Source organism: Carcharhinus amblyrhynchos, chromosome 34, assembly GCF_965287045.1.
Source record: "Carcharhinus amblyrhynchos chromosome 34, sCarAmb.v2.hapA, whole genome shotgun sequence".
NCBI classification, from domain to species: Eukaryota; Metazoa; Chordata; class Chondrichthyes; order Carcharhiniformes; family Carcharhinidae; genus Carcharhinus; species Carcharhinus amblyrhynchos.
The window spans coordinates 12,944,447-12,961,410 of NC_137357.1; the positions used below are offsets into that span (position 1 = coordinate 12,944,447).

General features: G+C 47.1%; 1 protein-coding gene across 1 annotated transcript in view; it reads right to left on the reverse strand.

The window, feature by feature from the left end:
- Positions 1–16,670, reverse strand: part of aspdh (aspartate dehydrogenase domain containing) — a 77,373-nt gene extending 60,703 nt beyond the window's left edge. The window contains exons 1-7 of the mRNA XM_080216894.1: positions 16,656–16,670; positions 13,840–13,952; positions 11,621–11,724; positions 6,724–6,868; positions 6,086–6,170; positions 3,114–3,263; positions 1,747–1,973 (exon numbers count right to left, since the gene is read on the reverse strand). Of these exons, the coding sequence (XP_080073020.1) occupies positions 1,747–1,973; positions 3,114–3,263; positions 6,086–6,170; positions 6,724–6,868; positions 11,621–11,724; positions 13,840–13,952; positions 16,656–16,670 (839 nt within the window). The remainder of the gene's footprint in view (positions 1–1,746; positions 1,974–3,113; positions 3,264–6,085; positions 6,171–6,723; positions 6,869–11,620; positions 11,725–13,839; positions 13,953–16,655) is intronic.
- Between the last annotated feature and the right edge of the window lie 294 nt (positions 16,671–16,964).

The following is a 16,964-nucleotide window of genomic DNA, read 5'->3' on the forward strand; positions in this document are numbered from 1 at the left end:
ACTCTCCTCAACAATCTCCGATCCAGTATTTGAATCCTTCTTCCAACATGCGCTCGCGTGTCTCAATGACAATGTTGGCTGCTGACACTGTGTAGCACCTTGGGACATTTCCCATGTTAAAGGCACTGTGTGCTGGAGCTGTTTTGTGTTAACTTTCTGATGGCCAAGTCTGCACGCTGACCAGACAAGGACATCAGTCTACAGAATGGATATGAGGGGCTCACGTTGGAAACGGCAGTAGCTGAGGCTAATGGAAAGATGAGTCTTTGATAGTTCATGAATTTCTTGCACCGTCTTCAGTGGGAAGCCATAAGACATAGAAGCAGAATTGGGCCAGTAGTCTGCTCTGCCATTCAATTATAGCTGATATTTTTCTCATCCCCATTCTCTTGCCTTTTCCCCATAACCCCTGACCCTCTTCTTAATCAAGAACCTATCTATCCCTGTCTTAAAGGCACTCAATGACCTGGCCTCCACAGCCTTCTGCGGCAAAGAGTTCCACACATTCACCACTCTGGCTGAAGAAATTCCTCCTCATCTCTGTTTTAAAAGATAGTCCTTTCAGCCTGAGGTTGTGCCCTTTGGTTCGAGAAAGGACCCGAGTTTATTGCTTAGTCAGATTGTGTCTAACTTAAGCAATTGATTAGGGAGATATGGATTTGAAAGATCGATTGATTCCAGAGATGAGGGATTTGTCGTATGAAGAGAGGTTGAATAGTTTAGGCCGATACTCCTTGGAGTTTAGAAGAATGAGGGGAGATCAAAATGAGATATACATGATGATAAAAGGAATGGATAAAGTAAACATGGAGCGGACACTTCCTCTTGCGGGGCACTCTAGGACGAGAGGTCATAGTCTCAGGATAAGGGGTAGCAAATTTAAAACAGAGTTGAGGAGAAACTACTTCTCTTGAAGAGTTGTGAATCTGTGGAATTCACTACTCCAAACTGCGGTGGATGCTGGGGCAGTGAGTAAATTTAACGAGGAATTAAGGAGATTTTTAATTGGTCATAGGTTGAAGGGTTATGGGGAGAAGGCAGAAAAATTGGGATGAGGCGCACATCACAGAATCCTACAGTGCAGAAGGAGGCCATTAGGCCCATCGAGCCTGCACCGACCACAATCCCACCCAGGCCCTATCCCTGTAACTCCACATATTTAATCCACTAATCCCCCTGACGTTCAGGGGCAATTTAGCATACCCAATCAACCTAACCTGCACATCTTTCAGACTGTGGGAGGAAACTGGAGCACCCAGAGGAAACTCACGCAGACACGGTGAGAATGTACAATCTCGAGACAGACAGTGACCCGAGGCCGGAATCAAACGTGGATCCCCGGCGCTGTGAGGCAGCAGTGCTAACCATTGTGCCACCGTGCTGCCCCATTGTACTGCTCCCATGGCATATCAGCTATGATTGAATGGCAGAGTGGACCCGATGAGCTGAATGGCCTAATTCTGCTCCTATATCTTTTGAAATTTTTTTTTAAAACAAGTTATGAGCAGGGAAAGAGTTGAGGATTTGACAAGCAGCTGGAAGTATGGATTGACTGATAAATCTTGCCAGTTCCAGATGACTCAGAAAGCGATTATTGTTATTCATTTGAATGATTTTGTTTAAATGCTTCATGAGCAATGGTGTGAATCCGATTATTTTCTTTGGCAATGGGTGTTACACAGACTGGAAGGTTTACTTTGCTGCGATGTCTCTGAGCTGCTTCACTCACCCATAAGCAGCACCTACCTAGGGTCGGCCACCAGGCAGCCCTGCACCTTCTCAAAGCCCAGGTTGTGCCCGGCCATTGCTGCAGCTGCCATGGTGTTGACATTGTTTGGAGCGAGGGGGCACAGGTTCCTCACAGGCCCATCGTACAGCACTGCCCGCTGGCCCTTCACCCTCTCCTTCAGCTCTTGCAGCTCTCCCTGCACCATGAAGCTGTCCGGATGTTTGCTCATTGTCACCTTCAGGGCCTGTGGGAAAGGGCAGAGGTCAACTTGACCGCTCAGTGCTGTCCAATAGGGCTTCACTCGTCAATGCTGAGCTGTGTGATTGGCCAGGCTGACCAAGGCCAGCCTATCAGTACCACATTCAACATACCCTCATACACACACACCCCCTCACATACACACACACCCTCATACATACTTCACACACACACATACCCTCAAACACACCCTCACTCACATACACACACCCTTACATATACACACAACCTCATACATACGCTCTCACGCACACACACCCTTAAACATACCCTCAAACACACCCTCAAACATACACACACACCTCACACATACCCTCACACAGACCCTCACACACTGTAATCCCAATTCCCCTTCTTCTTGGGCAGTTCCACATGTTGAGGTTGATTTTACATTTCTCCATTGACTGCGGAGTCAGATGTGTGAGCAACACTCTCTGTCACAGATGGGCGCACAGAGGTTGCTACAATGGGTGGCAGGGGCGCCTGGGGTTGGCGCTTGAATTCAGCTTGTTCTCAGCAATGAAACCCCAGGCGTTCAGCTTCTTCCTGGATGGAAGAGTTTGGTCCAGGAATTGCCAGGTGTCGGTGGGGATGATGAACTTTTTCAAGAAGGGTGTGAGGGTTTCCTCTGCCCTCCTGGGGCTGGCCTGCCGTGCCGAGGCTCCGAGTTGAGTGCTTTAGGAGTCTCGTGCATGTGGAGCAGCCCAGGGCTGATGGTGTCAGTGAGGTCAGTGCTTCCATGTTGGGGAGGTGAGCCTGAGTGCAAACACTGTGGTCGGTGTGTCTATAGCACCATTGGATTTGCTGGATCATGCAACGACGACGACGAGGAAGAGGTGGAGGAGGACGACGATGACTGGAGACTAGGCTTCTGCTCCACACACACACCACCAACCCCCCCGCCCCCCAACAAACCAACCTCTCGCACCTGCTGTTGTCCATCCCGATCCCCATCCTCCCACATACTCTGTTACTCCATCCCTCCCTATTCAGATCATCTTCTCCCTCTCAATTCACTCAGGTCTTCTTTGCACCCTCTAACTCGGTGAGATCGGTGCTTGGGAGTACTCGGGAAGTATACGTGTCTCTTTGACCCTATTCAGGAGCATTGCCCAGGACTGCTCACCTTCAGTGTTCCTCTGTTGGCCATTTTCTGGATATCTTCTGCCCCCCAGAGTGCCCCACTGGGTATGTAGAGTGTGTGTCCGTATTTCCATGCTGCCTCTCGACATTTGATGTCCACTTCCTGTTCAGCAAATGCTGTTGGAGAACCCACCTGTGTGTCAGGAAAAAATAATAAGAACATAAGAAATAGGAGCAGGAGTAGGCCATCTAGCCCTTCGTGCCTGCCCCGCCATTCAATAAGATCATGGCTGATCTGTCGTGGCTCAGTTCCACATTCCCGCCCTCTCCCCATAACCCTTAATCCCTTCTCTTATCAAAAACCCATCAACCCGCGTCTTAAAAATATTTAGCGAGGCAGCCTCCACCACTTCAACGGGCAGAGAATTCCAGAGATTCACCACCCTTTGAGTGAAGAAGTTCCTCCTCAACTCCGTTCTAAAACGCCCCCGCTTTATCTTGAGGCTGTGCCCCCTAGTCCTACTGACCTTTCTGAGCGGGAAGAGTCTCTCCACCTCTATCCTATCCATCCCATTCATCATCTTATACGTCTCAATGAGATCTCCCCTCATTCTTCTAAACTCTAACGAGTACAAGCCTAATTTATTCAGCCTCTCTTCATAGCTCAACCCCCTCAACTCCGGTATCAGCCTAGTAAACCTCCTCTGCACTCCCTCCAAGGCCAAAATATCCTTGCGTAAGTACGGCGCCCAAAACTGCACACAGTACTCCAGCTGCGGCCTCACCAATGCCCTATACAGCCACAGCAAGACCTCCCTACTTTTATATTCAATCCCCCTCGCTATGAAGGCCAGCATCCCATTCGCCTTCCTGACCACCTGCTGCACCTGCAGGCTGGGTTTTTGCGACTCATGCACAAGGACCCCGAGGTCCCTCTGCACCGTCGCATGCTGCAGTTTTTCGCCACGTAAGTAATAATCCTTCCTACCATTATTCCTACCAAAGTGGACCACCTCGCACTTGCCAACATTAAATTCCATTTGCCATTTCCTGGCCCATTCGCCCAGCCTATCTAGATCCTTCTGTAGACTCTCCACACCCTCCGCGCAATTTGCCGTTCCACCAATCTTGGTGTCATCAGCAAATTTCGACACCATACACTCGGTTCCCTCCTCCAGATCATCTATATAAATGGTAAATAGCTGAGGCCCCTGGGGCACCGACCCCTGGGGCACTCCACTAGTCACCTTGCAGTGTGGAAAATAGTGGGAAATGCAATAATTCAGCAGCCAGGACAACACCCCAAAACCTGTGCCATCTCACATTAAAGCAAAATATTGTGGATACTGGAATCTGAAACAAAAACAGAAAATGCTGTCAAGTCTCAGCAGGTCTGACAGCGTCTGTAGAGAGAGAATAGAGCCAATTTTTCCAGTCTGGATGACCCTTTGTCAGAGCTAAAGACAGGTAGAAACATGATGGATTATGTTGGAGAGGGTGGTGCAGGTGAAGTAAAACAGAGGTCAGTGATAGGTGTGAGCTCAGAGAGATGTTTAGAACACAAGTCAAAGGAAATGTTAATGGCACTGTAAAGGATAGTAGCAGGTACTGATAATGGCATGAAGGTTAGATAGCAAAATGTGTGAATAGGAGAACAGAGGTGAGTGCTCAGAGAAGGCAATACTGAGGAACAAGTCTCAGATGGCCTTGTGGGGGAGGAGGGTTGCATTGGGACAATGCAAAAATTGTATTTAAAAAAAAGGGCAAAATGGAGAGATACTTTCACAGTCTAAAGTTGTTGAACATAATCAATGTAGGTCCAGAAGGCTGTAAGTGCTGAATTCGAAGACTGCAAGTTCCCCTCCAAGCCACTCACCACTTGGAAATATATTGCCGTTCCATCACAGTCGCTGGGTCAAAATCCTGGAATTCCCTCCCAAACGGCACTGTGGGCCAACCCACAGAATGTGGACTGCAGCGATTCAAGAAGGCAGCTCACCACCACCTTCTCAAGGACAACTCGGGATGGACAATAATTGCTGGCCAGCCAGCGATGCCCATGTTGCAGGAATGAGTAAAGAAAAGATGAGGTCTTGTTCTCTATTGGCCTACACTTGTGTTGGATGTTTCACCTGATCTGTGTATTTTTTTTCCCTCCATATTCCCAATCTTTAAAGCCTCGTTTGACATCTCCTGGTCCTGTAATTGCGTGTGCCAAGGCTGCTTCTAACGTTCCCCTTCATTGCTCAGTGTGTGTGACCTATCGGTACGGATTCCCAGCTAGTGGCAATAATCACTCACTGTTCATCCACCCATAGTAAGGTGACGCCAGCAAATACTTCCTTCTGTCGTTCTTTCAGCCCCGCTTTGCTCTTTGTCTGAACTGGATAGGGTTGTCAGTGTCATGTATCAGTATCTAATTGGCAGTCTCAGTCCAGTTCAGGGGGAGAGGGTCAATGTTTAAAGCACTTACTAAGAGGCCCATGCCTCCCTTCTCCCTTGCCCCCATATGGACATTTGTATCACCATTTGACTGAAAGCCACTGGCTGGAATTTTCCCATTCTGCCTGCCACGGGAATCAGAGAGGGCAAGGAGCGGAGCATGGGAAGATCTGTTGAACTTGGGCAGGATTTTACAGTTTCGTGATGAGCGAGGCCGTAAAATTCCAGCCAATGTCTGGAATTCTTTCCCTTAATCCTCCTCCTCCTCCACATCACCTCCCTCTTTAAAACTCCATCTTATTGACGGAACTTTCCGTCACTCATCCTAATCTCGCCATTTTGAGCCCAATCTCCCTCTTCAATCCTGCCCTTTGTGATGTTTCTGCTTGGCCAAGATCCTCCAGATTGATGTGGCCATCAGTAGGATGCTTTTAGGGGAACTGGAGCTGAGGTTTTCCATGAGGAACAGGGTTTTAATTTCTCTGCATCTCCGCCTACCTCTCACTCCACTCAGAGACTGTACTTTTATTGGCTCCATTGGAAGGCATGAGTGAGCTTCAATGGCAAACTTACCATACAATCTGCATGTTTGAGGAACTCCTCTCCAAACTCCTTTATTATCTGAGGGTGGGCAACTTCGACAATGAGGTCAGCACATCTGGAGAAGAGAAACAGCCAATAATTATGGTCCTCCACAATGAGGAATTCATTTAACAGGAAGCTACTCCCTCGCTATCTTTCCAATATCTGGTAAAGCCTCATTGGAAAGAATCTGAGACAGAGCCCGAGCTGGACCATCCTTGCTCCAGGAAGGGACACAGTGACAATGACATGACACAAATGCCACCCAAACAGGATAACAGATTTGCCAATCCCTTGCCCCTTCACTTCCCAGGTGCTGAGGACAGAATGTTCTTAGCAGGTTGACCAGAAAGTCCAATGAAGCAACATCTTCACACCTCTTTCAGCCCCATGTGTCACTGCAGGAACAGTCTGCTCTTCCAAACTCAGTCCACAGAACATTTCTTCTCTCTATCTTTCACTCTGCCGTCAGTCCAGTTATTCTCAATGTTCAGCCCTCTCATTCTGCTAATTCTTTGACACACCCTGTCTAATGATACCCTTCTCAAGGGGTGATGTCGCTCCCACATTGGCTGCAATATTCCAGCTGGGGTATACCATTTCACTCATATGAAAGACAGATCACTCACTTGGCAACAAAGCTGTTCAGATTCTCCAGCTGCTGTTCCTTTCGGACTTTCCCTTCCATCTTTCTCTGGTTTCTGTTCCACACAAAGGCCAGTTCAAAACCGTATTGCTGGCCTTCTGCCTCAATCATCTCTGTCAGGTACTGACCTGCAAGGAATGAAGAGAGGGGAAGAGTTTTTACCCTCTTCTTCAACAGTGTGAAGCCTTGGCCTATAGCAAGAGTCAGTGAGTCAGCCTATCCTCAGGGTGTCACCTGAATAGGAGGTTTCCAAAGATTCCTCTGCAAATGACTTTGGGTAGGCAAAAAGAGTTGGCAAAAAGCGGAGCAGCATTTACCTTTGAGGGAAAGGTGGACCTAGAGCAACACAACCAAGAGTGGATAAATAAAACCTGAGGTGTTAGGCCCTGTAACACTTGTGAGAGAGAGAGAAGAGAGAAAAAGAGCGACAGAGAGAGAGACCGAGAAAGGAGAGACAGAGAGAAAGAGACAGAGAGAGAGAAGAGTGAAAGAAAAAGAGGGCAAGCTGGAAAGAGAGCGAGAGAGAGACAGACAGAAAGAGAGTAAGAGTGAAAGAGAGGGAAAGAGAGAAAGACAGGACAAGAGAGAGAGAGAGGGAGAGAGAGAGAGAGACAGAGACAGAAAGAGAGAGAGAGGGGCAGGGAGAGAGAGAGAGAATGAGTGAGAGGCAGAGAGAGAAATTGAAAGGTAGAGGTAGTGAGAGATAGAGAGGCAGGGAGAGAGAGTGAGATGCAGAGAGAGAGAGTGAGAGGCAGGGAGAGAGAGAGTGAGAGGCAGGGAGAGAGAGAGTGAGAGGCAGAGAGAGAGAGCGTGAGAGGCACAGAGAGAATGAGAGGCAGAAAGAGTGAGAAGTAGAGAGAGTAGAGAGGCAGAGAAATTGAGAGGCAGAGGCAGCGAGAGATAGAGTGAGAGGCAGGGGACAGAGAGAGAGGGGTGGGAGGGAGGGAGAGAGAGAGACAGAGACCAAGAGGCAGAGAGAGAAATGAGGTAGAGACAGGCAGAGAGAGTAGAGAGAGACAGGGGCTGAGAGAGAGACAGACGCAGAAAGAGAGAGAGTGAGAAGCAGGGAGTGGGTATGTCATCATTCTTCAGGTTTATTATGAGTAAGCTGAATTGAGTGTTGGCAGGGTTTATCAGTATAGTATTTATAATTGTAAGTTTTATTGGTAAAGCTTTATAATTAGTAAGGTTTCTTGCCAGTAATAAAGTTTATTCACAATGACAAAGTTATCAGTTAATGAAGAGAGAAATTGTAGAGCTGCTCCAACCTCAGGGGTGCACATCCAGTGCAATGTGGGAACTCCAAGATGCTTCCCATGTCCTGAGTAACTGTTTGTCATGACTTGCTGAAATTTGAACTCTCGGTTTCAGAACCTGGGCAGCAGCTGGTGTCATTGCTGTGTGTCCATGCGGTTGGAGCCGTGTTTATAGATGTGGTCACTCTGTGGCTGCAGGGAAAGAGGGAATGGGAACCACCAGATAGTCAGAAAGAAACAGCCACTCTCAAACCCTGCAGAGTTCTAAATACTGATGAGGGCGTTGGTTCATCTGGTAAGTACAGCTGGAGCCAAGTCCATGACACCATGCGTGGCTCAACTAAACAGCGGGGGGGTGGTGGTTTACATGGAATATTGGAAGAGCAAGAAGGATAGGTGATTGGATCCTTAGAGAAATAGATGGCAGCTGTGAATTCAGGATCATGTTGCATCCCTTCTGTCAGAGTCAGTGAGAGGGGAGGATGAACAGCCAGCAGTCATGGTCCACATCGATAGAAGGAGAGATGTGGTCCTGCAGTCAGGACTTAGTGAGGCAGGGAAGGACTGCAAAAGCAGTAACCTCCAGATTACTCCTGATGCAGTATTTGGAGGCTGGAGCAGACGATGCATTGCTGGAGATTCGCTGCAGGAAGGAAGGCTTCAGATTCAGGGGAGGTTTGCTGTTCTGTCGGGTAAGGTTTGAAAGAGTGGTGGGAACCTGAGGGTGAATTCAGATAGGGATGGAAATAGAAGACAAAAGGTTAGGGTGTGAGTCTGGAAGGTGGAGGGAACAAAGGTTTGAAAATGGAGAAAAGTCTTTGGCAGCGTTCAAGGCTATCTCTCTCTCACACACAACCTTTCTGTACCCTGACAGTGCACAGGTCAGACTTCTGTCTGTCTCTGCAGCTGGCACAGGTTACTAGTCTGTCGCCAGGGGTTTACAGGGCACAACACCATATCAGGCATAGTCAGCCTCACACTGACATATAAGCTAAGGAGTAATTTCGCATGGTCAATCACATCTTTGGAGTGTGGGAGGAAACCAGAGCACTCGGAGGAAACCCATGCAGAGATGGAGAGAACATGCAATCTCCACACAGACAGTGACCCGAGGCTAGAACTGAACCTGGTCCCTGATGCTGTGAGGCAGCAGTGCTAACCACTGTGCCACCATGCCGCCCTTCATGGGTATATACTTCAGTGCCACGAGTACAGCCAATAAGCAGACAAGCTGAAAGTATAGAAAGGAATGTATGATATGATTGGTCTTCGAGAAACATGACTTAAAGAGGAATGGTCGATTCACGTTCCAGTTTACTGGGTTTTAGATGAGATAGGGTGGGGGTAAAAAAAGGAGGGGTGGGTGGCAATGCTGGTTATAGAATCTATTACAGCTGTAAGGTGGGTCAGTGCATTCGAACGGTCAGCAAATTAGGCCACATTATTGAGCTAAAGAACAAAAAAGGGGCAGTCACAATATTGGGAGTATGCCTATCCCAGTAACCTCTCATCCCTGTGTTAATCAAACACGGATCCAGCTCTACATGTAAAATATTTAAAAATCTATTTCCACTGCTTTTTAAGGAAAGGAGTTCCAAACACTTGTGACCCTCTGAGACTACAAACAAGTTGCTGCAGAAAATGATCTTGAACACAGTCCAGAACTTTTGCTCCTGTTATCCCTTTGTACAATTCCTATTCCAGGCTATATTTACATGATTAAAGTTCCCCATTATAATTACTCTGTCATTCTGACACCTCTCTGTAATTTCTTTGCAAATGTGTTCCTCTACACCCTTAGTTAGCAGTCTGTATACTACACTGGTCAATGTTATTGTGCCTTTTTCATTCCTTATCTCTAACCAGAGAGATTGTGTCCTTGTTACCTCTGGAACATCCTCTCTCCAGTCCTGTAATACCACCTTTTATCAAAATTGCAGCTTCCCTCTCCCACACCTTTTCTCCCTTCCCTGTCTCTCCTAAAACCTTGCACCCAGGAATATTTCATGTCAGTCCTGCACTTTTTTTGAGTCAGATCTATGTTGTAGCGATATCATAATTCCATTTGTCAACCTGTGTCTGGAGCACACCAAGTTGATTCGCCACACTCTGTGCATTCATAGGTATGCACATTAACTCTGATTTAGACCTTTTTATTCTGACTCCATCACATGCCTTACTCAAACTCTCCGAGTATTCTATTTACTGTGATACTACTCTCTGACACATCCTCCTTGTCAATTCATTCTTCCCGACTTCCTACTGCCAAGTTTTTCTCCTCTCCACCCTGAATTTTCTGTCAGGTTCTCATCCCACTGCCAAACACCCAACCCACCCCCCTTCCTCCGACACCCTACCCAAAAGCACAAGCAGACCTCCCTGTGGGGACATTAGTCCCAGTCTTGTTAAGGTATAACCTGTCCTTCTTCTACAGGCTCCAGAACCGGTCCCAATGCCTCAGAAACCTCCAGTGCCATTTCTCCAACCACATGTTGAACTGCTCAGTCTTCCTGTTCTTCTACTCAGTCACTTGGGTCAATGGGAGTAACCAAGAGATTACTAAACCTTGAGGTCCAGCTTTTTAGGTCCTCCCTAAAATCTGCTTTCAGGACCTCATCCCTTCACCTACCAATGCTGTTGGTCCTAATGTGAACCATGACCTCTGGCTGTTTCTGCCCCCCCAACCACTTGGCCACCCCCCACCGCCCCCCACATCCAAGGCCTCTCTGTGACATCCCTTGATCTTGGCACCAGGGGGCAGTGTACCATCCTAGATTCACGTCTACGGACACAGAAATGCCTGTATGCTCCTCTAACTATGGAATTCCCTCCCACTCCAGCAGTTCCACCACTCCTCTGTGCAGCTGAGATACCTATGGAGACATGAATTTGGCTCTTGCTGCAAACATCTCGCTCAGCAGTAATCAAAATGGAAAAGCAGTTCGAAAGCAAGAGAGTCTCAGGGAATTCCTGCACTGCCTGCCTATTTCTCTTAGATACTCCAGCTTCAACCATTCTCTCCCTGCTCAGTACTTCTTAGCCATCCCTACACTATCCGTGTAATCCGCAGCCTTACAGATGCACCGCAGTGACTCCAGTGAACTCCTCTCGGGTTCCTCTGCTCAGAGCTCAAGCTTCTGCAGCTGGTGAACCTTCCATGTCTCGGTATACACTCCAGTGCCATACCAAGGGAGAGATGTACTGCCAGAGATACTGGCCTGTATTTTACCACCTTGCTCAGGCGAGGCTTGTAAAATCCCACCCGAGGCCAACGGGGAATTCCCTTCTGCGAGGTGCACCCCTCCCTGATTCCGGGGCAGGCGTGGCGGTCAGATTCCCGCTACTCTATCTTTCAGATGAGATATTAAACCAAGACCCTATCTAATCAAGGTGGATGTAAAAGATCCCAAAGTACTATTTGGAAAGGGTATTACCCGAGTATCCTGGCTCATATTTATCCCTCAGTCAACATCACAATAACTTTCTTTGATGATTATCATATCAGAGTTTGAGAGAGTTAGCTATGAAAACGGGCGTTTTCATTGGCTGTGAAATTCTTTGCAGATATCCTGAGGATGTGAAAAGTTGGAGTAAAAAATGCAATCATTTTTTCTATAAAACCACCTAAATGACCAAAACCGATGATCCCAATTCTCCGACGCTTCCCGTCCTGAGCCATTGGGTTCTCTGGACTGATGCGGCTCCTGAGGTTTTTCTTGGCAACTCTCCTGAAAGACAAAGTCAGAGGGGAATATTGAAGACTGCTGTGTATATTATCAAGGTGCTGCTGTGTATATTTTCAGGGTTGCTGCTGTGTATATTTTCAGGCTGGCTGCTGTATTTTCAGGGTGCTGCTGTGTACATTTTCAGACTGGCTGCTATGTATATTTTAAGGTTGGCTGCTGTGTATACTTTCAGGGTTGCTGCTGTGTATATTTTCAGGGTGCTGCTGTGTATATTTTCAGGGTGCTGCTGTGTATATTTTAAGGATGGTTGTTGTGTATATTTTCAGGGTTGCTGCTGTGTATATTTTCAGGGTACTGCTTTGTATATTTTCAGGGTGATGCTGTGTATATTTTCAGGGTGACTGCTGTGTATTTTTTCAGGGTTGCTGCTGTGTATATTTTCAGGATGGCTGCGTGAATTCTGCTTTCCCCGGATTCTGTACCAGACCCAAAACAGCCCATTGGTCAAGATGAGGGAATCCTGCACCATGTTGACAAAAGTAAACTCAGCTCATGCATCCCTGCTTTCATCAGAACAGGAATATTGGGGAATTTATGTGAACTAGCTGTATAAAACTTTAGTTAGGCCACATTTGGAGAGTTGCTTGCAGTTCTGGTCACGACACCAGCAGAAAGACATGGATGCTTTGCATAGGGTGCAAAGAAGGTTCCCCAGCATGTAGCCTGGTTTGGAGAGTTTATTTGTCACAAGTAGGCTTACATTGGCACTACAATGAAGTTACTGTGAAAATCCTCTAGTCGCCACTCTCTGGTGCTTGTTAGGGTACACTGAATGAGAATTTAGCATGGACAATGCACCTAACCAGCACATCATTTGGAGTGTGGGAGCAAACAGGAGAACCCAGAGGAAATCCGCACAGACACGGGAGAATGGGCAGACAGTGACTCAAGCTGGGAATCGAACCCATGTCCCTGGCGCTGTGAGGCAGCAGTGCTAACCACTCTTGTATGAGGAGATGTTGGATAAACTCGGACTGTTTGCATTGGAAAGACATGGGCTGAAGGGGTGAGCTGAAATCTACAAAATTATCAGAGGCATGGACAGACTGGATCGACTGAAGTCTTTTCCCAGGGTTGAAAGGTCAACCAAAAGAGGGCACAAGTTCAAGTTGAGAGCGGGAAAGTTTAGGGGAGACATGCAGGAAAGGTTTTTCACACAGAGGGTGGTGGTTGCCTGGAATGCACTGTCAGTGGAGGTGGTGGAAGCAGGCATGTTAGCAACACCCTAGGTGAATCTTAATAGACACAGGAATGGGAGGTGAACAGAGGGATAGAAACCACGCAGGGGCAGTAAGTAGTGGGTCTCAATAAGGATCAGAAATTGGCACAGGCTTGGTGGGCCAAAGGGCCTGTTCCTGTGCTGTGTCATTCTTTATTCTAACTGGCAGTGCTCACTCTGGCCAGTAATTGTTGCCATGATGTGGAGATGGGCGTTGAACTAGGGTAATCACAGTAAGAAGTCCAACAGATTTATTTGGTTGCAAAAGCCACTCTCCACTCACATTATCTGTACCTTGAAGACTTCATTACCTGTAAAGACGTGCATTCCAAACATTATTTTGTAAATTGAGTTTGCGTCTTTATATGTTCTGTTTGTGAAAAGAACTTCTACTCACCTGACGAAGGGGCAGCAAGCGCTCTGAAAGCTAGTGGCTTTTGCTCCCAAATAAACCTGTTGGACTTTAACCTGGTGTTGTAAGACTTCTTACAGTAATTGTTGAACATGTAAATACCAAATCCATGTGCCCTGGGCCCGCATCACAGTGCCTCACAGGAATACGTTGCTGCTTGTGGGAGCTTACTGTGTACAGATTGGTTACCATGCTTCCCACACTACAACAAAGCAGGTCAATCTTCCTGCTAAACTGCCTCACAAAAAAAAGAAGGCATGGAAACACAAAGCAAACTTTGAGGAAATGTTGATGACTACTTTCAGAAACAGTTGATTGTGTAAAGCGCTTTGGGATATCCTGAAGCTGTACTTCAGAAATATCACTCTTTCCTTCGACTTGTGCAAACAAAATCCAGCACTGATTCCGTACCTGAAACTGCCAAGAGGAAGTTCCACACAAAACCTGAACAATGGCCAGCACAAACCTCAGCAATGAAAGATGAGTCGTAATTTTCTGTACTCTGAAGTCTTCATTCCTTCCAGAATCATTCGGATCAGACAAAAGTTTGGAAACTGCTGGTGCAGTGGCATGGATGTACTTTAACCCAGTTGGTTAATAATAAATTGGCAGAGTGAAAGAAGGCCAGTCTCAATGTTTGTTTAGTTTGTTAACTGCTTGCCTCACATCTTTTTAAATCCCCCTCGGTTGTGTTTGATAACAATGCCTCCTCTTCACTGGCTATGGGCATCACCGCTTTGCTTGCACAGAGACCTGGAGGCTTCCTTATGTCTTTCTGCCAGGCCACCATCCCACATTGCCCATTTTGGATAGCTTCCATCCAGGCCGTTCTGCACTGATTGCCTGATTGCCAACTGGGCGATTATTGGCTCTCAGTTAAACAGTCATTTTGTCGCAATATTTTTAACAGTTTATTTCGAAAAAATCTTCAAAGCAAAAATACAAAGGATACAATTTTTAAAAGTCCCTATTTTCCTCGGCTTTGTACACAGCAACGCCTCAGCAATCTGGAAGGTTGGAACTCTGTGTGTGTGTGTGTGTGTGTGTGTGTGTGACTGTGGGGTTGGGGGGGTGAGGAGGATCAACTTCAGGGCCTTTGTTTTCCCTGCTCGCTCAGGAACAAACCAATCGCTTTAAGATCCCCCCCACCTCTTTCTCTGTGACTCGATTTGCAAGAACTGAGTTGATGGATAGAACATTGGACTCGGCCATTCAGCCCACCAGGCCTGTTCTGCCATTCATGTGGGATGCCACACTGAATTGTAACTAGTCATCCCAGAACAGGAATGCCATGGACTCATGTCTAATTGCCCAGCCAATCACATTCTACAATCTGTACTCCAGTTCAGATGATGTGCCGCCACTCTGGGAGGAGGGATTCGTTCAGTGGGGACGAGGGATCGCCCACAGAGTGGCAGTGGACACCCCACCCCGCGCCCCTGCACTCCACCCCCCCACCCCTGCAAACCACTGATCGCCTGCAGAGTGTCAAGGGACCACACTGCCAACCCCACCAGAGATCCATTCCCCACCCCAAATCAGTGAATGATCGGGCCTCCCGCCAGAGGATGATCTGTGTCAGAGAGCTGCTCTCTCCGCTTTCTGTTTTTACCTTCTTTCCCGCTCAGGCATGCTTTCTCCAATTTTTTTCGAACTGTGCATGAGCAATTCAGAGGTCCGATTGTCTCGGAACCGCTAAGCCCCGCCCTCAGCGCAGATCGGACTGGAGCCGACAAAAAACGTATGGGCGTGCTGCTAAGAAGATTTTGGGCTCGGATCTATTACGTGCGGATCCAGCCCTTAGACTCCAAATGGTAAAATCAGGCCCATTGAATCCGCAATATAACTAAGTTAAATCGTTAAATTCCATTTTGTTAATTAATGTTTTACCTTCAAATGCATCTACGTGTGTGAGATAGGATGAGTGATGTGAGATATCATGGTTTGGTCTTAGCGCCAGGGCAAGTAAACTTGAGAAATAAAATCACTTCCTTCATTTTTAATACACAAAAGCTTGCTGCTGAGTTATTTAACTGAATCCAATCACTCAAAGTATAAGAAAATATTTGCATCAGCATAGAACATATTAACAACTTCCTGGTTGTTATTGGTGCAGTCTCAATGTGCCAAATGGTCTCCTTCTGCACTGTAGGGATTCTGTGAACCACAGGCAAAACATCTGGAATGCACTGCTATGGAGTGCAGTGGAGGCAGGTTCAATCGAGACGTTTAAGAGGGCATCAGATCATTCATTTGAAAAGAAATATTATGTACAGGTTATTATATACAGGTCACTTGGAGAGTAGCTTCAGGCGCAATGGGCCAAATGGCCTCCTTCTGCACCAAAACAACTCTGCGATTCTGTAACCTTTAATTGGTTGGGACACAGTGAAGTCACGCAAATGGACCATTTTGAGGAGGGTGCAAGAACAAAAGGAGCTGCGGTGAGTGGCACAGTGATTAGCACTGCTGCCTCTTAATGCCAGGGACATGGGTCCAATTCCTAGCTGTGTGGAGTTTGCAAGTTCTCCCCATATCTACATGGTTTCCTCTGGATGCTCCAGTTTCCTCCCACACTCCAAAGATTTTTTATTATCAAAATAATTATAGAATCCCTACAGTGCAGAAGGAAGCCATATGGCCCATCATGTCTGCACTGACAACAATCCCACTCAGACCCTATTCCCGTAACCTCATGTATTTACCCTGCTAATGCCCCAGACACTAAGGGACAATTTAGCATGGCCACTCCACCTCACCTGCATCTTCTGAGTGTGGGAGGAAACAGGAGCATCCAGAGGAAACGCACATAGCCATGGGGAGAGTGTGCAAACTCCACACAGGCAGTGACCCAAGCCAGGCATCAAACCTGAGTCCCTGGCAACAGTGCTAACCACTGTGCCACCATGCCGCCATTACAGATGTGCTGGTCAGGTTGATTGGCCATGCTAAAATGCCCCTTCGTGTCAGGGGGATTAGCAGGGTAAATACATGGGGGTTACAAGGGGACTGGGGTGGGATTCTTGCCAGTGGAGGCTTGATGGGCTGTGTAGATGGGGGTTTCCTCTCGAGGCTATGTATAACTACTAAAGCTAATACAAAGACTCAAAATGCAGTGTATTGATTTTTAAGATGTGACTTTACTTAACCAAGCAATCGAATGGGAGAATAATATGAGGAAGCCCAGCACTCAAGGTAAAGAATGCAGGCAGCCGGATATCAGTCTGGAGAACAATGCCCCTGTGAAGGCAATCATACATTCCCAGAATGATATTGGCCCACCTTTCCGCTGGGCATTATCTGGTGGGCATTAATACAAATCAGTCAATAACCATCCTGTCATTAACTCCAGCCAATAACAATATACATCCTGACCTCATGGGATTTCATTTGTCAAATATTATAGACGTTACCTCCCTTCTTTTGCCCAGCAATATGGGATGCTGGACAGTGAAAAGGGAGAATGATTCCCATCGAACTGAACCCTCCCATTTGACCCTGAGAAATTCCTTCTGTCTGCTTGCCACCTGCGTTATCTCTTGGAGTTGTATGACCCGATTCGTCAGGCTAACATTGATAGCAATCTTGTTT